Below are 25,052 nucleotides of genomic sequence, written 5' to 3' on the forward strand. Positions count from 1 at the left end.
TACCACAGGGCTCGGTACTTGGTCCCCTACTCTTCAACATTTTTCTAAACGATTTGTTTTATTTTATTGATGAAGCAACTTTGTCAAACTACGCGGATGACAACCAGCTGTACTTCTGGGATGCCGACCCTAGTATTGTGGAGTCTGTTATCAATAGGGAACTGAGTGTAGCGTGCGATTGGTTTCGAAAAAATAGAATGTTATTAAACCCTGAAAAGTGCAAAGCCTTGGCTCTTTCAGCAAACAAAGACACAGAGTGGCATTCTTTGCTGATGGGAAACTCGTTCCCCGCGTCAAGGAGGCTGAGCTACTGGGTGTTATTGTCGACGATTCACTCCATTTCACAAAACACGTCTTGAAGTTATGTAAGAAGATAGCAAAACAAACAGATGTGCTCAGTAGGCTAAAGAACATACTATCCTTTTCGTCCAAACTGTCTTTGTACAACTCATTTATTATGTCTTACTTTAGTTATTGCTCGTCCATCTGGCATCACTGTCTCAAGTCGGACAGCTGTAAGCTGAACAAACTTCATGAACAGGCCTTACGTTATGTCTATAGGGACCTATCCTCGGATTATAGTAGTCTGGCCAATTGCATTGGCTATACTCTAGAAGACTGCCGCATACAAGATATGCTGATTATAGTATTTAAGGCTATGAACGGTTCGACAACCGAATAACTTAGGAATTTGTTTTGCATCAGAGACAATGTCAAGAACTTGCGAGGGATGAATAAAATGGTCATCCCAAAAGTCAACACCACTACATTTGGACTAAAATCTGCAAGGTACACTGCTGTTAAGGCGTGGAACTCGATTCCTGACACAATGCGGACGCTGACATCAATTAAGACATTTAAGAAGGCAGTACGTCAGCTGACCTTCAATACATCGCAAGTCAGATGGTGTTTATATATATATATATATATATAACACAAATGAAGTTATGACACACTTTTTACGATCACCTATATTTCGGCCGGTTTACCGGCCTTCCTCAGGGTGAATAACTGAAAAACGCGTTACACGCCATTCTACAAGTAACGTTACAAATTTAAACTATATACAGAGCACGCGCTAAATACACAGTAACGGCTACAAATTTGAATTAAGCAATTTGCGCGCGCTAACCTTAAACCCGCGCGAAAACATTGAGCTCGGGCACATATAGAGAGTTAATTATAAAGAAATTCACTAAAAAGGATTCTAATTACGTAAACGTTCTCCGCGATTCTGGCTGTAGAAGAAGTCGCTCTCATTGAGACCGCTGGGTCTCAAGGAGCGAAGCCGATACGCCCACTGTCCTTCCTTGTCTATTGGATTTTCCTTTCTGTTTACCCTATCTATCAGTTGTACATTGAGATCTTGTAGTCCCTGATGTCCGTTGCTAAAAAAATGTTTATAAATAAGGTCATCGGTTTCCTTATTGGCAGGTGACATCTTGGAGTGAGCTTTAAGCCGGCTCTTATGATTATTAAATCTTAGCCTAAACTTAGTGGTAGTGGAGCCGACATACTGCAAACCACAAACCTTGCAATTAATTAGATACACAACATTTCTAGCATTACAATCCAACTGGTGATTAATGGTGTAACTTGCACCAGTAACATTACTCGAGAATCTGTCCCCCTCAACAAGATAATTACAAACGTCACACCTATTACTGGAACATTTATGAGTTCCTCGGTTACCAGGAGTTTCTTCCGCTCGTACAGATCTTAATTGTGCATGCACCAGGTAATCCCTTAGACTCTTAGGTCTTCTGAAAGCCACCATTGGATTCTCCTTAACTGCTTTTCGGCACTGTCCAGTGGTAAACACATGCCATATAACAAACCTAACAACATCCCGCTCTATGTCAACAAGAAATCTAATCACCCGCCACGTATTATTGACAACATCCCGCAATCTATTAATAGACGACTGACTGAGATTTCTTCCGATGAAGAATCTTTTAATAAAGCAGCGCCAATCTACCAGAAAGCCCTCAACAACAGCGGATACACACACCACCTTACCTTCACACCCCAAACGCCAATCCAACCTGCAAGCCCGGGAAGAAAGAACCGAAAGAGGGAGATAATTTGGTACAACCCCCCGTACAGCAGAAATGTAGCCACCAACGTCGGTCAAGCATTCCTCAAGATCCTTGACGAAGAATTTCCTAAGGAGCATGTGTTACATAAGATCTTTAACCGTAACACAGTTAAAATCAGCTACAGCTGCATGCCAAACCTAAAGCAAAACATCGACGGCCATAATAAATCCATTTTACACTCAAAGATCGTGCCGCCTAAAACATGCAACTGCCGAAAACCAGCTGAGTGCCCTATGGACGGAAACTGCCTCAAAGAATCGCTTATCTACCAAGCGACCGTCACGACAGACGACAACAACCCTCCCCAAACCTACGTCGGGCTAACTGAAAATTCTTTTAAGACCAGATTCTCAAATCACAAAACCTCATTTACAAATTCAAACAAAAGGTTCAGCACCGAGCTAAGTAAACACATCTGGCATTTGAAAGACAATAAGTCGAAGTTCAAAGTCACTTGGAGAATTCTAAAGCAAGCTGCCCCATATAACCCCGCTTCTAAACGATGTAATCTATGCCTCTGGGAGAACTTTATTAACTTTATTATTTATTAACTTTATTATTTGTAAACCTGAGCTAGGCTCTCTGAACAAGCGAAATGAACTGGTGACATCATGTAGACACGCAAACAAATTCCTCCTGAAGAATTCTAAATTTTGAAGTTTCTCTTGTCACGCAATAGTTTTCACTTTGTATTGTATTGTTTGTAAAATAGTTCACTTTTTCTAGCTATCATATTTCCAACGGCCGCATGTGCATTTCAAATCAGTGTAACGATGTAAATTCGCATTTGGCAATTTTATCTGATGAGTGCTGCACGGTTGTGTAGTACGAAACTAAATAGTAATAAAATGCCAAGTCAAATGTACAGTTGATTTGTTCATCTTCTGTTATAATCACGCTCTAGTTTACTATTGAGCACTCTGAAAGCAGTTCTGCAATTCAACTCCATTATATATATATATATATATATATATAAAATTTATTATATATATATATATATATATATTTCTTGCATCTGTTAGCTTTCTTGCATCTTTGTTAGCTTTCTTGCATCTGTTTGTAGTTGTTCAGCTCTTGGATCTGTTAGATCCGGGATTGCCAAACTTAAGCAGGATTCTTAGGGACTTACATCCAGTGTTGCAGTCATCTAACAGATGCAAGAAAGCTATCAAAGATGTTCCATTAATAGCATTTCGGAAACCTAAAAGCCTTGGTGATTATTTGGTGAGAGCAAGAGTGAATAATCGTGAACGTGGAGATTACAGGCCAGGCACATGTAAATGTACATCTAGTAGATGTGAAGTTTGCAAATACATGGATGAGAACGGTCGTTTTAAGAGCTCGCAAGACAATAGAAGTTATTCGATCAATTACAACCTTAATTATAACTCTAGTTATGTAGTTTACTTAATTACGTGTAAGAAATGTTCATTGCAGTATGTGGGCTCCACAACAACGAAATTTAGACTTAGGTTTAATAACCACAAGTCTAGAATTAGGGAGGGTGTACAGCAATCTTTTGCCGGCGGAACGCCAAGCACTTAAAGATCTTAAGGCTTATGATGATATTGTTATTAAGGAAGCAGACAAGGGCTCTGGGGTTGTAATCATGGATAAAGAAAGATACATTAATGAAGCCTTCAGACAACTTGGGGACCGGGCAGTTTACAGGGAGACTGACAGCGATCTTTCTCAGGAGATTTCAAAATTGGTTAACGATAGAATTCGAAAACTTTCTAATGACGGGTTTATCAGTGACAAAACATTGGATTATCTTTCAATTAACTCTAAGCCCAGGGCGGGTCGATTTTATCTTCTGCCTAAGATACATAAGAGGGGTTGTCCGGGGAGGCCGGTTATATCGGGCTGCGGGACCTGCACGGAAAGGATTTCGGAGTTTGTGGATAATCCCATATTAAGCATTTAGTCCCAGAAATACCATCTTACATTAAAGATACCAAACTCTTTTTACAAGTGCTGGATGGACTGGGTAGGTTGCCCGAGGGGGCTATTTTGGTAACAGCTGATGTGGTGGGCTTATATCCGCACATTCGAATTCCCCACGACGAGGGTTTGAGGGCTCTGAGGGAGGCCTTGATTCAATCCCCAAATACATCCGTTCCAGCGGATGATTTGGTGGACTTGGCTGAGTTGGTGCTAATAAAAGAATAACAATCTTACCTTTAATGGTAAACACTATCTTCAAATTTTGGGAACTGCCATTGGGACCAAAATGGCGCCATCTTACGCTAACAAATTTTATGGACAAAGTAGAATCTGACTTATTTGAGGGTTCAACAACCAGGCCTTATTTTTGGCGTAGGTTTATAGATGACGTGTTTTTTATTTGGACTGAGGGGGAGCAGAGTCTTTTAGAGTTTATAGACCGCATGAACTCGTTTCATAACACGATTAAATTCACGGTTGACTCAGGTCCTACAGTCGGGTGAATTTTCTCCATACAAGTATTGTTTTAAATGATGGTCTCATCACCACTGATCTATACTCTAAACCTACGGATAAGCACCAATATTTGCTCCACACTTCTTGTCACCCCAACGCATGCAAAAAGGGAATCCCTTTTCGGCAAGCACTTCGTATACATCGAATTTGTTCTACAGATGCCCTTTTCAATAAACGGGCAAGGGAGTTGTGTAGCTATTTGGTTAACAGGGGATATGACAAACAAAGGGTTTTGAGGGAGATAGACAGGGCACGTAGGATTCCTAGGGAGGAAACACTTCGGGAAAAACAGCCAAGCAACAATAGGAGGGTTCCTTTAGTGGTCTCATACCATCCTATGCTCCCTAACATTGCGGGAATACTGCACAGGCTTCATCCTGTCTTGCAGTCTTCTAGGCGTTGTAGTAAGGTTATCCCGGGGGTTCCTATGGTGGCCTTTCGTGGGCCTAAAAGTCTTAAAGACATGTTAGTTCATTCGGAGATTAATGCCCCTGGTTTAGTTAGGGGTTGTGTTAGGTGTGGGGACGGGAGATGTAAGATTTGCGAATCCCTTGTCGAGGGGGAGAATTTTAAAAGTAATGTTACAGGCAGAAGCTATGTAATGAATTTTAAAATGGACTGTAACTCGGATCATGTTATCTATTTATTATCTTGTACTAAATGCTCTAAGCAGTATGTGGGGTCTACTATAACAAAGTTTAGAACAAGGACACACATGAGAGTTACCGGTTGTGGCACAACTTGCAAAAAAAACCGCTCGGGCTCGCCTGGCTCGCTGGCTCGCCAGTCTCGCCTCGCTATTTTTTGCAAGTTGTGTCCACAACCGGTAACTCTCATGTGTGTGGGGGTCGCAATGCCAAAACTCTCATGTGTGTGGGGCCCGCAAGGCCAGCCCTTTTGTGTGAAAGGAGGAAAATGTGAGTGGCTTTCACATTCCTAACTTCCTGAAGCAGATTCGCCGGACCCGACAGTGTACCAATCGTTGTATGGCGCCATTGTATTAAATTACAACCAACCTTTAATTGCTGTGCCAGAAACAATTCCTATTGAACAAATGCTCTTATTGAGTAAACGAAGATGGGAAGAGGGAGAACTGGAGAAATTAACTTGAATGTAAAGAAAAACTTGAAAAGATCTCGTGGAAAAGCGTTTACAACATACAAAAAAACTAAAGAAAATGAAAAACAAATAACAATCTTTTTAACAGACGAGCTGATTGAAAAATTAAAAAAATTAGACAGCAGTGTTGTCGCAAACGTTTTAACAAGCTAAACAAAGCTTGCATGCTCCGGTGAGTGCATAAATTATTGAGTAACACAGGAAGTCATTGTTTACCCTGTGTCAATTACGTGGGAAACCCCCTTGACGTAATCTAATTGTTTTTTTTTTCATCTTGAATACTTTTAGCCGGAAAACAACTCAAACTCTTTGTATGTGTGTTTTGAGAGCTATGATTTATTCAACAACAATATTTAATTTGACTAACATGTAAATATACCGTGAAATATTGAGCTAAGAACTTTCTAGAACATAAAAGAACAATATAAGATCACGGTAAGTTTATTCACCAGGCGTCATTACTATTTTTAGTTAATAGGTTATTTCCCGATGTAATGACGTCTTTTGTGACCAATCACAGTTAAAATTATAACTTTATATTATTCACATAAGCTTTTTTGTATTACACAAGCAAGTATGGCCGATGTATAAAGACGTTTATCAAACCTTCATTGAAAAAGAAGCAAAGACACAGCTTACGGACATGAATCATTTGGAAACGACAAACGAGGATCCGATTTTAATATTTCATATCAGCTATTCGTGCCGTCGCTTCGCGAAACCTAAGCAATTACGGACAACAATTACATGCTTGGTCGTGAAGTTTGATCGCAAGGTTAAGTATATCGGATGGCTTACGCCGTAACCTGAATTGACAAAATTATTTTAGTCACAGGCCTCAAAACGTCATCACTTTGAAATTTCAAATGGGTTACGCTGTAACCCGAATTGACAAAATTAGCCAAGTTCTCAACCTTAAATATTCCGCCGTTGTCAAGGAACAATTTACCTTGGATACCGTGGCCATAGATGTCCGCCGTTGTCAAGAAACAATTTACCTTGGATACCGTGGCCATAGATGTCCGCCGTTGTCAAGAAACAATTTACCTTGGATACCGTGGCCATGAATGTCCGCCGTTGTCAAGGAACAATTTACCTTGGATACCGTGGCCATGAATGTCCGCCGTTGTCAACGAACAATTTACCTTGGATACCGCGGCCATAGATGTCCGCCGTTGTCAACGAACATTTAACTTAGCAACTGAATAAAATTATTTTACTTAACACACTTGTAATGTTTATTGATTGCTTATTATATCATTAAAAAGCTGTTGATTTGCATAAGTCTGACGCTGTGGGACATTCACCCACACACACAAAAAAAATTTGCATGCATTGTTCAGACAAGCCCTTGACTGTGGGGATTAAATCAAGTGTTTATTTTTTTTCTGATTTCGACTCGGCTGAAAGTCACTTTAAGCACGCTTTAACCTTTTATTTTGCCTCGTTCAGGCAAACAACAACCTCTCTTGTGATGTCTCGAACATTTTTTTGCAACTCGAACGACAATGCTTCCATCACAAAGTAAACGACAAGATGAGCGCAGACAATCATTCTTTTATAAAATGAAAAAATGTTTTATTGGACTGAAATTTTATTTCGAAATGTCGGTGGCACTTTCGAGAAGTTTTTTTTCCAATCTTTTGCGTTCTTCTCTCTTGATTTCTTCCCGAATTTTTCCGATGTCTGGCTGGAGTGAATTTGTTTGTTTTTTTGCAAAGTTTGAGCGTAAAGTATCTTTAAGTTGGCGATATTTTTGCATTTCTCGTGTGATCAGTTGAAACTCTTTGTCAGAAACAAGATTATCATTCAGAGCTTGTGAGACAGAGCTGTTTATCGAGTCATGTTTTGCAACAGCCAGAGCGAGGATTCTTGAGTGCTTATTAACTTTACGTTCAAGCTTTTTGTTGATAACTGACAGGCCAGTGGAAGCTGCGCCAGATATACCTGCTACTGCTGCAACAGGAACGCCGATAACAATTCCAACACCAGTAAGTGAAGTGGCAACAGCTCCAGAAGACAGAGCTGCAGTCACGGCGCCAAGACAGACCACGGAATAGTGAATAACTTTCCGGACTTTTTTATATTTTTTTAACACAAGCCTGTAATGCTCAGCTTCAGCGGATATTTCTTTTTCAATTTTACTTATTTCAGTCAGCCGAAAATTCTCGGCATTTGTTGGGAGGCTTGGATAAAGTTGTGTTTCTTCGCGATCACCATAAGCAGGGGCACTCGGGAGCACATTAGCAGATGACATGGTCTCGTATACATAAAAGTTATTTTTGTATTTAATTTAATTCAATTCCAACTCATATGTAAGATTTGTGCCGTTAAAATCGAATGGCTTTCCATTCTCATCTCTAATCGAAAGAGTCAGAGATGATACATTTTCTTCAGCAGAAACGTCGCGCAAGACGTTAAAATGTGTATTTTGGTAATAAACTTTTTCATACGGTTTTCCACGTATGTCAAAAAACGCTAAAAGGCTTGATGGCTTACCATTTAGCAAGCTTTGTTGCTTGTCGATAAGGTCACAGTTGATGAAGTAATTTTTAGGATTTGAAACATTATTTACCTCAATTGTTTCAAAATATTCCTTTTCAATACTTGCGTAATTCTCAATCCCAGGCAAATTAAAGAACTTAATAAGACTTCCATTCAGTCCGAAAGCTTTTAAATTGGGCTCTTTTGCTTTTATTATCAATGAACGACCTGCAATGCCTTTTGTTACAGAAAACATGTTTTTCTCTGGAAATCCTTTTTCAAAAATACTCCCAATGTCATCGAGTGAGAAGTTTCCTTGCCGTATATAACGCGCCTTTTCTTCCTTGTTCACTTGTTTATAAAAAACTATTCCATCCTTTTCCAAACTATTCCAGCTGTTGTAAAGAGAACAACTTAAAAGCCGGATATAGCTTGGTTTTGGAATAGGCTGGTCAAAATAAACAGTGTTCGGATTTTCTTTTGTGGTAACAGTCAGCACAACCATTTTTATATTAAATAAAAATAAAAAATGTTTAATATAAAAGAGGACCATGGATGCAAAAACAAGAGGTTTTATGAAGTGGATGAAAACCCCAGAAGCAACTACAATTTCTAAAGCGGCAAAAGACAATGCATGGAAACCTTTTCTTGCAAAATATCCAAACGCTGACCGAACAAAATTTGTTGCACAGGTTGAGTTCGCGTACAACCACACAGCAACGGCAGACATTTATTACAAGGCAGGGCAAGGCCATTTGATAAATGTTTTTGGCTCTGACAGCAAATATTGGAGCCCAGAGATGAAAAAAGCACTGGGGGTGAATCAAATTTCAGGCGGTTTTCCACAACAGCTGTCACCAAGCGGCGCAAAAGGCTCATCTTTGCCAATTCCCGCGGTTGGATTTCACGAAGCCGCACCGAGTTTGAAAAAAATATTTAACAGCAAAATCAACATCTACGTCACACCAGACCAATATTTCACAACGAAATTAAGAGAGATTTTTCAAAAAACAAAACTGAAGCATACATCAGGAAAAGAGTCAAAAAGGTGGCTTGCTAGCCAAAATATGGGCTATTGGCCACAGCAACTTAACTTTGCGGTATGGTGCGCGACAACAGGCTGCGGTATAAGTCGAGATATTTTCGATGAAGAGCACTCAGCTCTTAGCTTGCCACCGATTGTGCGTAATTTTTATCTTTTTCACGTTTATTTCACGATAAGGCGAATATTGTTTCAGATGGGGGGAATTCAGAGCGTAAGCGCCTTGCCAGGCGACCCCACTTTTAGCCAGTTCGACAACAAGTACGACGTGGCTTCTTACAAAAGAATATGCGCTGAGTTCGGTGTCGACCCGTCAAGCGATTTCCGTTTCACAACAGGCGCAAACCACGGACTTGGTAACGTTTATATCTGGATTACTAACATTGGACCAAACAAAACTGGAGCAAAATACCCCGATTACGATAAATTTTCGGATGAAGGTGGAACTGCAAGCAAAGGTAACTTGATTCAATACATCGAGCCAGACGACGCTGCATATGCACAGGCAGACTGGTTTTGTCCTAACGGCACTGAAGGGCTTACTCAGGCAGGTTTGTCGAGAGTAAACCAGTCGATAGAGGCTTTTGTCTACTGTATTCTCGGTTCGCAGGTGAACGTTCGAAGTAGCATACTTGGAACAGGCGGCCGTGCAAAGGAAGCGCAAAGTGAGTTCCTCGTGTTGGTTGAAGACGCTATAAGGCAACCTGATCTGGCAAAGTCGGTCCAAAGATACCAACTAGCCATCGACGAAGCTAAGGTTCGGCTTAACCTTGCAGTCTGCCCAGGTGCCTGGCTGATGCCCGCTCGTATGGTGATAAACACAGAAAGCGTTGTTGGCTACAATAACCAGCTTAAGCAGGCTGTTGTTGGGATGAAATTAGGAGTGAATGATGAGGTTAATAAAGCTACAAAAAAAGTGGGCGCAACAAGTATGAGCGGTGGGCCATCAAAAGTTAATAGACCAACAAGTCATCCGAGCTCGAAGAGCTCGAGCGCGTCGCGCTCGTCAAACCCGATTCACAAAGCTGCAAAAAAAGAGCCGGCGCCACATACGCCTTCAGCGGGTACTGTGACAAAAACAGACGAAAAGCAGAAGCCAGACACTGAAGATACAGCACACGAAAAAAACAAGACCTACCTTATTGCTGGTGCCGTTATTGTTGCGTTTGCAGTCAGCCGAGCTCTTTGAGGGTACCCAAGGGGCACCGGCGCTTCGCGCCCTCTAGCGCTTAGCGCTCGCTTCGTTTTGCAACTCGCTCGATAAGAAAGATAGCAACACCGACAATCAAAAGCCAAGCATTCTTGCCGAGGAAGCTGATCACCTGGCCGGCCGTTCGAAACACAAAACTGGCGATCGAGCCAAGGAGGCCCGGCAGAATACTTGCAATTTTTTTGCCAAGTGTCTGAAGACCGTCACCAACACCTTTTGCTAAACCTTTTAAACCGTTTGAGAGAGAACTCAGAATTACGCCAATAGTCGTGCCAACGGCAAGCAAAACTGCTGTGACGGTGAAGCCATATTTTTTGAAAATCGCTTTTACCTTTTCTCTTAATTTGTCTGTTAAAGACAATCTTTCGATCTCTTCTTCTCTTTCATTTTCTATTTCATTAATTTCTTGATTCAAGTTATCAACTCTTTCGCGAGCTTGTTGTCTTTCCGCTTGTGGCCTGTTTTCGTCGTTTGCAATATCTTCTTGTTCATGTCTCTCTTGTCGTATTTCCTCTTCCCTTTCGAGCCTTTCTTCTTCATGTTGTTGGAATTCTTGTAAAGGTATTGTTACCCCAATCACAGGCTCGTACTCTACTTTTTTCAACCGATCTAATTCTTTCTGTAGATCAGTGCGCCTTTCAATTTGTAGTTTTGCTCTTTCTTTAGCTTTTTTTCTTTCCTCCGGGCTTTCATTGTTATCTTCTGCTGTTTTTTTGTTGTTATTGATGCCTTCTGAAAGACCTCTTATTTCATTTTCAAGAGTTAATCGACGACTTGGACCAAGGGCTTTTAAAACTTCTTTGGGAAGTCTTATATTTATCTGGTATTCTTCCTTGCCTTGAATTTTGGTTGTTAAATTATAATAAGGCTTACCTGGTTTAATTAACCCGACTTGCAGCCTTCCATTTTCATCTATTTTGTATTTAATCTTTGATTTGTCAGCTGATGGAAACTCTTTGTCAAGATAACTCGAAGCAGTGAAGGTTGTTGTCGCACTATCGTCGGGGATTTCAGGAAACATCGTTGTTGTTTCGTCCGGCCTATTCATCGTGGTAGTTCTCGTTGGTATTTGTTCGCTTGGTCCGGGCGTTGATGCCCCTCCAGGTTGGAATGGGCCTGTTGTATCGCTGTCATCGTTGTCATTACGGTCGTCACGGTCGCCTGTATGTTCCAAAACAGGACCTGAACAATCGATGAAAATCGATGATCGGAAAATCAATCGATCAATCGATGACAATCGATTAATTACTGTTGATTGGCATCGATTGGCATCGACCAATCGATGATCAATCGATAATCACACTTTGGTGGTCGCGAACTTCATCGATTGCCATCGATTGGCATTAAACACACAATCAATCCGAAGCATGAAGTAAATACTTACATACGTTGTTTTGTAAAAAAATAATAAAGCTCCTTTCCATTGAGATGAAGTTTACATCATAAGCTTTAAATGGCGGACGTGACAGGCAAAACTCATCCCCAGACTCCCACTGTTGTCTCGTTTTCGTTCCGACGTACGGACGACGTATTTTTGAGTTCTCTCTGCTACTGTTTGATTTGAAATATTTCGGACGAGCGAGAAGATGTTTATGGACTACAAGACAGAGTTTTAGAAAAATTACATTGTACTTAGACAGCGAGGAATTCTGTAAGTTGCGATTTCTATTTACTTTGCCAGGAGTTGGTTCGAAAGCAAACCAGACCTAAAAGCGTACGCTTCGTTGATGGAGGCGAATAAGACTTAAGCTCAAAACGATTGTTTTAAATAATTATTGCCTCATTACTGTTAAGTTAGTAAGTTTCTCGTTGTATTGACATTTTTTGGAAAGGTTATCATTGTTGTTGCTAATAAAATATAACATACAAGAGAGACCGTGTGTTTTAAAGTGAACGTCAAATGAAAAACGAAGGCAGTTAAATGATCGATTAAATTGGTAATCGATGATATTGATAATCGATGAAAATTGATGGTAGTTAATTGATCGATTGTCATCGATTATCGATTAAATTGATAATCGATGACAATCGATAATCACAAAAACTTTAGCTATCGATTGTTCATCGATTATCAATATCAATCGATTAATTGATATCGATTGTCATCGATTGTTATCGATTGCCATCGATTATCGATTCCATCGATTGTTCAGGTCCTGTCCAAAAGAGGATCTCTGTCACCAAAGCCACCTTCTGCCGCCATGTTATATTAAATAAATACATTTTTTAATTTAAATATACAATGGCTGTCGTGAGCGAAAGACACCGACCAACGTTCGAAGAGAAAACTCCAAACGCGCTCAAGGCAGACAGAGTGCGACATCGCGTTACATTTAACCCGAATAAAGCGTCTCCAGAAGAAATTCTGAGAGTTGCTGTGCCGAAGCTTGAAGAAGGCGTCGTTCTCGTGCCAGGCTCCCTGGCTCTTGTGTTCAACTTGACGGTGAGCGGCCATGCCAACAACTTTCTCGTAAACAACGTCACCCGGGCGCTTGTCTCAAGGATGGTGGTCAAGTTTGCAGGAGAAACGCTGCAGGATACGAACGCTTACGACGTCTACAAACTTTTCGAGGACCTTTTTCTGCCGGTAGAAAAGCGCAGCAACATGTTTCTTGAAGGTATACAGTCCGAGGATTTATGCAAAATCCGTTCAAACGCTGGTGACAAAAAAACCTCAGGAGTTGACGCGGAAAAGAAGCTGGTAGAAGTTTATGGAAGCAAGTATCGTATCCCGCTTGATCACGAGATTTTGAGAGACCATGGCGTGTTCTATCCGCGCGCACTCGCAGACGAGCTTGTCTTCGAGATAAAACTGAACAGTCCAAATGTGGTTGTAAGAGGAACAGATTCATCAAAACTTGGGTATGAGCTAACTGACATCCAACTCGAATACGAGGCTATTTATCACAAAGAACTTGCAAGAGAAGTAGAAAGCACTTACATTAACGGCAAAAGTTTCTTTTACGAGCATGTGCACAATTACAAAACGATCACAGTAAAAAAAGCTACTGACACGATAATAAACGAAAGCATTAACGTCCCAAAGCGCTCCTTGAAGGGACTTCTACTTCTTTTTCCTGAACCCCACGCCGCAGGTGCAAGAGATACAGAATCTTTCTTTAACCCTGACATAACAAATGTAAAAATCAGCGTGAATGGCGTTCCAAATAAGGTGTACAGTCAGGGAGTTGAAGGAAGAGACATGTGGGAGGAAGTTCTCAGGTTCTTTGGCAAAAACGCAGACCAAAAAATGTTTAATAACGCCACAAAGTTTTATGCAGAAAAAAAGTTCGGGCTTTTCATTGACCTTCGCTCCATGAGCGACAACAACATGCACGGCAGCAGGCTCCGCTTGGTGAACACAAAGGATGGCGTTAATTTAGAGATACAGAGAACAGCCTCAGGATCAGGGAATGTCAAATGCTACATATTCGCTATCGCTGATGCACAATTTTCTATTGTAAATAAAGAATTAGAAAGTGTTGAGTATTGATACAGCTTTCGCAAAGCGAAGCATGGATCCTGCCAATATACCCTTCAACGCCCTCATTGTGGGACCAACGAACTCAGGAAAAACAAGATACGTGGTCAATCAGCTTTGTGGCCCTTTCCGAGGCAAGTTTGACTACATCGTGCTCATCTGCCCGACTTTCGAGCACAACAAGACTTATTATCGCTTTGCTGAGGAAGATATTCGATTTTTTGTTTTCATTTGCGAGCAGCACGAGGTGGAATCTTGGTTAAGGCTTTCAAGATTTCTTTTTGAGGGTACGAACACGCTTATCATCCTCGACGACTGTGCTGCTTCGAAAGATGTAAAAGGAAGAACAGGGGAGTTGGTGAATCTTGCTTTCTCTGCTCGCCACGCAGGCTTGAGCATATGGGTGTTAACTCAAAAATTGACAAGCATAACATCCTCATTCCGCGAAAATGTTGCGGCAATCGTTTTCTTTTACACCCCCTCTGCCAAGACCACGAAGGCAATCTTTGAGGATTACGCTGGCGAACTTGCCAATGAGGATTACAAAGAAATCATTTTAAAGCTAAAAAAAAATAAGTTTTCGCATCTTGTCATTTCTCATCGCCACCCTTACGGCACAAAATTTTTTTATTGAACATATTTTTTAGAGTAATAAATGGCTGACCCGTTCGCAACAACCTCACCCGATGCTGCATGTGAACAAGAATTAGCTTCCGTAATGGAACTGCTAGGAGCTGAACCAGAAAGTACAGAAAGCGCCATGGCACTCATTCAAGGACCTGACATTCCTGCTTTGCGTGAACAGCTTGCAATCCTTGTTTCAACAGGCAAGTCCAAAGAAGCAATCGGTGTGCAGCTGACACACGAGCAGGTGAAGCGCTTGACAGATAAAGAAGTTGAAAAGTACTTCAAGAGATATGAGGCATACGTTGGCACCAAGACAACGGAAAATCTTATTGACAGCGCGCTAACTCTTTCAACAAAATTAGCAAGTCTGTTTGTGCCCATGAAAAATATTGAAGCTTTACAAAAAGAGCTTAAAAATGACTACATTATAAACAGCGAGCTTTCCAATCTTGTCGGCAGTTTGTCTTTCAATTACGGCAAGCTTCTTGCTCCTGCTTCTGCTGCTTTGATAACAGCAAAATATATTGATTACGACTCAGCAAGTTCATCAAAAAAACAGTCAGATCTTGATGAAATCGCCTCTGAGCGGCAGGGCGCCACGGAAAAAAGCTCCGAAGGCACCTTTACTGAGTAATACTCACAAGACTTCCTAAACAAAGCTAAGAAAATACTGAATAATTAATGAGCAATGCTTAGAAATTGCTTAGCAAAAGATCTTGCTGAGTAAATTTCTATTTAAATATTATTTTTTCATAAATATAATGGCCGAGCTCGAACAACGTGAATTGGAAAGTAACTCCGAAGGAGTTAACGCGCCGCAAGGGCGCGCTCCTGTTTCTACCTCTTCTCCTGTTACTTCAACAACTCCAGCAACAAAGCCTGCCAAAAATCCAAAGCGAGTGGCTGCTGGCAAGCTTGCAGCTGAAAAAACAAAACAGGCTCGTGAAGCACAGAAAAAAGCTGCTGTCGAGGCTGCTGCAATAATTGCAAAAGAAAAGGAAAAGAAATCTGCGGCTGCAAAGCGAAATGTAACACCACCTGCCGTAACGGAACCAGCTCCGACCGAGCCTCAGCCGCAATCAAGCGGTCTCACCACAAATCAATGGATATCTTTGCTTGGTATCGGCGTTGCAATCGTTACAACTTATGTGAAACGCGAAGACATAAAAGCCTTTATAAACGAAAAAAGAAGTCCAACATTTAAAGCTCCGCCAACTCTTATAACTGATGACACACCAGTTACAGCAGAAAGTATTGGAAGGGTTGCAACGCGTTCTTCAGACACGCGCCAAACGGGCTCTAGAATTCCGCAACCAACAAACCAAAATGGCTCAAAAAGAGGAATCCGTCCGATGGATTAAAAAAATTATTAAATAATTTTCATTTAAACATTCGATTTTTTAAAGTATACAAAACACGATGACCGACACGAAGACATACACTATGCCTGACCCAATGGATTTTGGAAGCTTTGTTTTGTTGGGTCTCTGTGCCGAGTTCTTTGGGAAATTCTTCGAAGAAGATGAGGCACGAGCAACAGCTGCTTTGGAAGGGACAAAAGCCTTTTTTAACCAGCTGAAACCAGAAGAATTAAAAAATTTTATTGCTATTGATGAAAAAACTGTGGAAAGTTTAAACAGGCAGTATGAGGATTTTATAAAACTTGAAAAAGAGTATGAAAAAATAGAAAATGAAGAAAAAAGAAAAGAGAAGATTGAAGAAGCAAAAAGTTTGATGTGTGTTGAAATGAAAAAAATCTTTTATTCCATGTGGCATGATGTGTTTGACCAACTAAAGTTTTAAAGAAAGTGATTTCTGTTTTACTTTCTGACTTCAGCAATTAACTTTTTTTTTATTAGAACTCTTTGATGAGATTAAAAGAATTCATAAAATTATTTTTCAATTTAAATATTTATTTTTATTTTATAACAAACACCATGTCTGACAACAAACTCGTAAAAACACTCATGGATGCCGCGACTCTCACTGGCCTTGCCGCCGGAATCGGCTGGGCTGCCAAAAAAGTTGTAAAAGAAAACTTCACATCCGACCCAAGCAGCAGTTTTATGAACTATGTAAAGTTCACAGCCGTCATGGCTGGCAGCGTTGCACTTAAACAGTATCTCGAGGACCAGAAAATTCTCCCAACCAATTAAAAAAAAATTAGAATAGTATAATAACAAAATGGCAAGCGTCGCGATTATGGCTGGCGGAGCTATCTTGAACGCTGCTGCTTTCATTGGCGGCAACTATCTTGCTCGAGCTTTGGGTGGCGGAGATGACGCCGCTTTGAAAGAAAAAGAAAGACACGACAAAGCTCTCGAGGCTTACCAGGCAGCTTACGCGAAGTACTCTCGCGACCGCACGAAGCTTCTCGACTGGATCGAAACCAACAATGAGATCAAACAGCAAGCGAAACAAAACTTTACGAACACAGACTACGCTTTCAAACTCTACAACCAGGCACATCCTGACAAACAAATGATTCCTCCGAAAGAACCCAAGTTCTCTGATTTTTATCAGCCAAGTGAGCAGCAGAAACAAGGTGAACTGATGTTTGTTGGCGCAGGCGCTCTTGCTCTTGGGTACGCTGCCTTTCGGTTTCTTTAAACGTTTCTTTTTTTTCTTGTATACGCATGGATGCAAAGATCTTTGCGGAGCAAAACTTTTCGAAGAAAATCTCGAAAGTCTACTATAGCCCCCAGGGCTACTGGAAGGGAATTGCAGCGATAAAAAAATTAGCCGAGGCTGCCAAGGTTTCCGAAGATGCCGCAAAAAAATGGCTAGTTAAGCAGGCCCTTTGGCAGATCTACCTACCGGCACCACGATACGTTCCTCGCCCAAAATTCGATGTTTCTACCCCTAACGCAGTCCACCAGGCGGACCTTCTTTTTCTGCCACACGACAAACTGCCGCGAAGGCGAAAAGTTTACAAATACGCTCTGACTGTTGTTGACGTTGCCAGCCGTTTCAAAGAGGCCGAGCCTTTGACCTCCAAAGATTCAACTGAGGTTGCAAAAGGTTTTCAGACAATTTACAGGCGAAGTGCACTAAAATGGCCACAGATGCTGCAAGTTGACCCTGGTCGCGAATTCATGGGAGCTGTTACTAAAGAAATGGAAAATCACAAAACCTATATTAGACGCGGGCGTGTTAACATTCACAGAGATCAAGCTATTGTTGAACGTTTTAATCAAACACTGGCAGGGCGCCTGTTTGGTTATCAGTACGGTGTCGAGATGAACCTGCCATCTGGCCAGCGGTCGACAGCGTGGGTAAAAAGGCTTCCCGAAGTTGTTACCGCTCTGAACAACGAAGTTACCAGTCTTACTGGAAAAAAACCTGCTACTGCAATCAAAGAAAAGGCTGTTTCGTCCAAACCGTCCTCAAAATATACAAGGCCTGTTGGCTTGAAAGAAAAAAAACTCCCCTCTCTCGTTAATGTGCGCTATCTCTACCAACCTGGCGAGCTGGAAGGCGGCGTAAAAAGGGCAACAGATCCGATTTGGTCATTAAAAGTCTACAGCATCGAAAGGTCTGTTACTAAACCTGATCAGCCAGTGCTTTATTACTTGCACGATGGTCCAAAGCGCGGCTTTGTGCGTGAAGAATTGCTTATTATTCCTCCAAATACACAGTTACCACCAAGCACTTAGTGCTTGAGCCCCTTGGGCTCAGAAAAGCTATAAACGTTCTGTTTCGCAAAACTTATACCCGTAAGCATTTGTATGTATCCCATCATCCGCTATCCATCGCTTTGAGTCAAAGGGGGACAGCGATTTTTTGTTTACCACTATCGAATACATCTCATGGGCATAGCTTCTTAGCATGTGCATTTCGTGAAAGCTTTCCTTGGTTTGAAAAAGTGTTTCTATGAAGTTTTCATGATTTATCTTTTTCTTTGTCACACACTCTTTTACCCCCTTTGCCTTTTTTATATTTTTTTCATCCACTTTTATCGTGTTACAACATTTTGACACCCTTGCTTTCGGACGTTTCTTTTTTATTTTTTTGACCAATTCTTCGTCGTTTGCCATTATTGCCTGCATTTTTTTCCCTTCGCAGGTGCACTCTTTTATTTTCGCCTCAGGGAAGGCTTTCTTTATTTTTTCAATTTCATTTTTGCTTTCACCTTCTGTCATTATTGAATACATTTTTGGCCTCAAACAAACGCACTCTGAAATTTGTTTTCCTGCGCATTCGTCTTTCATTTTTCCCAAAACTTTTTTGTTTTTTGTTGAAAACAGCGAATGATCTTTCGGGTAGTCGCTTGTGTCGTAATTGTCAATGTTTTTTGCCATGTCCGCGTAAACGTCTTCTGTTTCTATCTCAAGCAAAAGGCTGTCTGTGTCCGTATACAAAAGATTGCAACGCTCTCCGTACTCCTTTTTCAAGTGGTTGTAATAAAAATCATACATGCATAGCTTGCTTAAGTCAAGAATAGCCATGCCTGTGTAAATCGGTTTATTAAGCAAAAGCTTTCTTTTTCGCATGTCTATTCCAACCAGATCGTTTGAAAACATTACATGCCTTGAATACAATGGGCTTGCAACTAATTTTCTTATTTTGTTTATTTCATCGCTACGCACTATTCTTATGTCTACACGGTTTCTCAAGTTTTCCATTGTTTTTCCAAAAACTGAGTTAGTCATTAACTTGTAAAAGTTCTTTTCAAAGTCGCTTTCCGCTTTTTTTCGAAATTCTGTGTTCATCCGGATGTACGGCTCCATCCACGCCTCTTGTTCAAACTCTAAAACTTTGTGCACTTTTTTGAGCTTCATTCCCTGTTTTAAATAAAACTGCAAGTTTCGGTAATGCACGACGTAATTCGTTTTGTCTTCAAGCGTTAAAACAAGCTTTTCGGTGTCCGGCGGGTGCAAACCAAGATCTTTTATTGTTTTCTTTTGGTAAGGCGAAAACATTTCTTTGTTTATTTTCTTTTTCTCCGGTGCTAATGGATAGCTGTTGTGGGCGTCGTGCAACTCTTTCGGATATTCCAGGTCAACTTCAAGAAGCCAGCCAGATTTTGCAAACTCTTTTTTTGTCATTATTTCTTTTTCTGTCGGCATAACCTTTTTCCATCTAAAGCCACTTGTCGGAAGCGGCTTGCTCATTGCCCACCCGTAAAGGTTATTCGCATCAAGGTACGTTATGTATTTTTTGGGCTGGCTCGGGTCAAAGCCCTCAACATACGGGTTGTTCGCCTTCGCATACCTCTTGCTTACCATCGAAATTCCGCCTCTTATTGCACTTTCGACAAAAAGATACATTTCATAGTCGGTAAGTAGCTCAAGCTTCACGCGTGACTTTTTCAAGAGTGCGTCCCAAGCAAGGCCTGGCGTCGTGTAATAATTCGCGGGGTCCAACCCGTACTTCTCAAGACAGATTTTTCGGAAGTTTTCAAAAACGTCGGCTAACAGGGTCACGTCGGTCTTAACGTACAAATCGTGGTAGTCGCCCAGGGACTGGCAGCCAAAGGTTTTCCACACTTTTTGCGCGTGTTCGTACTCTTCATCCGTTATGTGCTCGTCGGTGAGCTTGCTGTAAAACTTTTCTTTTTCTGGCAAACTTGTTTCTGTAAATCTTTCCCATGAGTCCATGTATTCATAGGGGTAAATTCCCTTTTTGCAAAGAAGTTCAAAACTTTCATCAGACGACTGTGTTGAATTAGATTTTGTTATATTTAATAACTCCTTCGGTATCGCTTTTACAAGTGAATCAAGACTTCCTTTAAGAAAGTTTAAGCTGTCTATAAAACGCAGTTTGCCAAGTGAAAATGTAATGTATTTTTCCATGTTGTTTGCAACACATTTTACTTCTTTCTGTGCCTCTTTTGAAATCTTTGAAATTGACTGCATTAAATGGTGCGCATCATAACCCCTCAGGTTGTGAAATGCAACTGGTATTTGTGCCTTTTTCGGATCTAATCGCATCATAAAGTTACAAATGTTGTGTGCGGCTCCTCGAAACTTGCCTGTTATGTGGCAATGGTCTTTTACCACATCCTTGTAGTTCGGCTGGATAAGCGGCTTGTGGCACGCTAAGCAGTTTTTTTGGTTTTTCGCGGCTAATTTGTATGTTTCTTTTTCAAGCTTTTTTAGCTCATAGTGGTATTCGGTATCCAGGTTTTTTGCCTCTTTTTCCTTTCTGTAATAACATTTTTTGTGCATCTGTCCAAAGTAATTAAGCTCCTTTTTATTTCCAATCCAAACTGGCAAAGAGTCCAAAAAGTTTTGTTTTATTAGCGTTTCTTCGCAAATGTGGCAATTGGTTGCATTTTTGAAGTTTACCCAGTCTTTTGCCGTCATCACAAGGGGTTTTTGCTTTGACAATTCATATCTTATTTTCTTTTCTTCACTTAAAAGACAGTTCAAGAATACTTCAACGGAGTTTTCTCCTCTGTACACAAATGTTTTTTCGTGTTTACCATCACTTCTTACAACTGTGTAAGCAAATCCGCATGCCTCGTGCTGTTCTGTTTTGTCTGTGTAACTCGGCTTCATGTCTTTTACTTCTTCACCAAGGTCTTTTCTTATCTGGCGCTCCTCGGGCGTTTCGCGTTTACACCCTTCTATCGGCCTTAGCAATGCCTCAAAGTCGGCGTAAATCGTATAAGGCGCTTTCATTTGTTTTTGGTAGTTTTTAAAAGAAAGAGTGTTTTTCCCCTTCTCCGGCATTTCAATCCTTGTTGGCCTGCCTTTAGCGCCATTGCAATATTTTTTGTGCTTTTCGAGCAAGTCTTCTCTTGTAAAACCTGTCAAGCACATCATGCAAAAGTGTTTTTTATGCTGATCTCCAGTTTGGTCATGTAACAAAGCACTTACTCTTTTTATAAAACAGTAGTGCTGTGTTAATCCTGACTCAATCAACATAAGGAATATACGGGGAATGCTATTTTCTTTTTCGCTTAATCTTAAAGGTATCACACATTTGTCTTCTGATTCCCACCCAAGCACATTTATTGCAAGGTTTTTATTTTGCGCCTCAAGCCTGTCAATCTGCTTTAGTGGAGTTGGAAAATTGATTCCATTGTAGTTAATGCCGTCGTCAACTGGGTATCTGCTTGTTCTTTGTGGATTTTTCCCATCTCTTGGAGGAAATAATGCAGCTCTCAAAGCCCATTTTAGGCATTGGTTATCTCTGTTTTGCACGTTAATAATTGCTTTCTTGTTTGCCAACTTTGGGGGCAAAGGCAAATAAGTTCCTCCTCTCAATGGCTGATAACGCGCAACGTTGATGTACGCATTTGTTATTCTTTCAATGGCCCACCCAGAGCCGTTCTCTGACCAACCCTCAATTTCTCCCTTTGCTTTGTCAATAAATTTGTCAAACTCTTTTTTTATTTGGTCTTTGTCGTTTTTTAAAAAAAGGTGTGGTTCACTTTCTCTAAAATAGTGTTCCATGTATTGCTTCTCACCGTCTCTTTGTTTCGAAAATTTGACTTCAAGTCCAAAGCTTGCTTTTAAATTTTGTAAGTCATCAATTTCGCTTACTAAAAGTTCATAAAACTTTTTTTTGTTTTTTCTTGCAAAAGTGTAAAGATCTTTGTTGTTTTCGTTAGCTTCCGGTATGTTCATTTTCCATACACGAAGCCATTCGTTAAAATCTGTGTGGGCCAGTAAAAAAGTTAAATTTCTTTGGGGGTTTGTTTGAAATTCACGAATGTTTTCTTCCATCATTGCTTGCAAAGCTTCTGACGAGATCCTTGCTGCAGCCATTTTTCGGTGTATATACCTTAAAAATATTTGTTCAATTGATATTTATTCCTAGCACAGGGTTAGCCTTGCGAGCCCCGCACACAAAAGGGCTGGCCTTGCGGGCCCCACACACATGAGAGTTTTGGCATTGCGACCCCCACACACATGAGAGTTACCGGTTGTGGACACAACTTGCAAAAAATAGCGAGGCGAGACTGGCGAGCCAGCGAGCCAGGCGAGCCCGAGCGGTTTTTTTTGCAAGTTGTGCCACAACCGGTAACTCTCATGTGTGTCAAGGTTTAATAACCATAAATATAGAATTAGCGCTCATAAGAGGCTCTCAACGAGTAATAAGGCATTAGATGACCTAATTAATATACAAACATTTCAATCAGCAGGACCATAAGGGAGTAGATAATATTAGGGTGCAGCTTATTGATAAGTGTGCGGACGAATTTGCGCTAAGGGAAAGGGAGGCTCAGTGGGCGTATCGTCTAAGGACCATTTCCCCTCTCGGTCTTAACAGTGACGATTTCTTTTCAAGACGTAATCCCAGGAGGGACCTATTTTAGGTTATACAATATCCTGTCATTTAAAGGTTTAGATCTTGGTTTGTTACAGGAACCATGATTAAAGTTATAGTTTAGCTGCACTTTTGTTAGTGTGTTCTTATTTACACAACTTGTGTGTACATGTAACGTTAATGTATACCACATTCTCATTTTAACCTTTTATTTTTCAATGTAAGCATTTTTATAAGTATTTTATCGTTAGTGTCTGAATTTATCAAAACCGGGTCAAAGAAAAGTGACGTCAGTATTCTTGAACAAGTACGTTACTGCGCGAATTGGCTTAAAACGCCACAAGAAAGGGGAAAAAAAAAAAGAAATACAGCGCTGAAAGGTAGAGAAGAGAGAGGAGAAGAGAAAAAAAGACTGACATTCCCTTTAGTTTTTATATCATGGAGTTTGGAGATAGTTTCTGGCGAGAAAAAAACGCGTTTACAGCGATTTGCGCTTAAAACGGTGAAAATTTCCTTGACCTGGTTTTGATAAATTCAGACATATGATTCAATAGTAGGACCGGAAAGGCCAAGAATGAGCTTCTCGAGTTACTATCAATCATTTTCTATGCATCTAGAGAGAAATCCAGGCTTTCCCTGCTCATACTATTGAATCAACTGATTCAATAGTATGACCGGAAAGGCCAGGAATGAGCTTCTCGAGTTACAATCAATCATTTTCTATGCATCTAGAGAGAAATCCAGGCTTTCCCTGCTCATACTATTGAATCATATGTCTGAATTTATCAAAACCGGGTCAAAGAAAAGTGACGTCAGTATTCTTGAACAAGTACGTTACTGCGCGAATTGGCTTAAAACGCCACAAGAAAAGGGGGCCTAATCAGCCCCATCAAACCAAGGGTAAATAAATGTTATTATTATTATTATACACCAAGTGCAAGTAAAATAACTGTTTTAAAAACACCGAAAGACTACAAAATTTAATATGAAGTAAACAACCCGATAGGCGGCTGGTATATCGGAGATTATTAAAAACTAGCAATGGTATATTGCAATTCCTGAGTTTTGATTGGTTGGCAGGCAATGGTATTTGAGCTCATATATCACTGACCACGAAAATGGTAGCCGATGCACGTCAACGAAAACAGCTGGGGAGCTCAAATATTGCAATTCTAAGGGCGCTTTTTTTTTCACTTGTGCTTGTTGGATATGAGATCGTTATAGCCAACTCAGTGTTACGCGCCTCTTTGGCTATCTAACATCTCATGTCCAACGCACACTTGCTTTTCAAAATAAAGAAGTATGGCGTTTTCCTTTTTGCAATATCTTTTTTCGTTTTAGAGATAGTGTTTATATTATGCAAACGAGGAAAGTTATGATGTCATTAATTGTTCCACAAAAAGATGAAGCATTGAATCAAGAATAATTATCTCTTGGAATATTTGAGCTGTGTTCTTCAAACTTGGCACGATTAATGTACACCACAAAAGACACAAAATGGCACCTGTCGAGCCATTGCAATGGCAACAGTTTTGCTGCAAATGCCTATTTTAAATAACACTGATAATTTATCTCCAGTTTTTGCTTAATCAAAGATGATCCACTCCCAACAAGCTAATGAGGGAGCTAATAGGGAATTATGTGTGTTCTAAGCTGGACCCTCTGTCCCACTTTAAAGGGTTGCAAATTGAGATATTTGGTTTATGACAGAAAGAGCCTGGAACCAAGAGTGTTGCCATTGTTACATCATAGTATGAGCCATCTTGCACCTTTAAGGAAGGTCACTACTGATGCCAAGTTTCAGAAATATCACCTTTATATTTTCAGAGATATCCTTGATTTTGTGATCTATCTTTGAGTGGAACAATTTATGACGTCATCACTTTCCTCATTTGCATAACAAAAAACATGAATATCTCCTAAACGAAAGAAGATCTTTCAAAACGGTAAACGCCATTCTTCTTTATTTATAGAAGTCTTTCAAATACGCATTAATTAATTTTTACTTCATAGGCACTTTAACATTTAAAGTACATGTCAATTAATTTACCTTGTATTCCTTGTATTTAGCTTTCCGGCACATTTTTTTGTACTTCACCACATCTGGGTAGAAGAAGCCATCTACAGGTAGATATTATAATTTAATATGCATGTATGAAACACTTCCGAGAACCTTAAAAGTTATCTACATGTGCTGCAATGCCTTGCAGTGTTTTATATTGGGGAGACAGAACATAGATTGGCCAATCATTTCAGGGAACAGTGCCTCTTTGTGGCACAACATTTTCTAACTGCTTTGGGAGTTGT

General features: G+C 40.4%; 1 protein-coding gene across 3 annotated transcripts in view; it reads right to left on the reverse strand.

Moving 5' to 3' along the window:
* The window catches only part of LOC144662709 (nuclear factor related to kappa-B-binding protein-like), an 82,027-nt gene that overhangs the window by 37,682 nt on the left and 19,293 nt on the right, over positions 1 to 25,052 (reverse strand). For all 3 annotated transcript variants that reach the window (XM_078523580.1, XM_078523579.1, XM_078523581.1), the window contains exon 5: positions 24,796 to 24,866. In XM_078523580.1, the coding sequence (XP_078379706.1) occupies positions 24,796 to 24,866 (71 nt within the window). The remainder of the gene's footprint in view (positions 1 to 24,795; positions 24,867 to 25,052) is intronic.

This window comes from Oculina patagonica, chromosome 8, assembly GCF_052425735.1.
Source record: "Oculina patagonica isolate OP01 chromosome 8, crgOcupat, whole genome shotgun sequence".
In the NCBI taxonomy this organism is placed as follows: Eukaryota; Metazoa; Cnidaria; class Anthozoa; order Scleractinia; family Oculinidae; genus Oculina; species Oculina patagonica.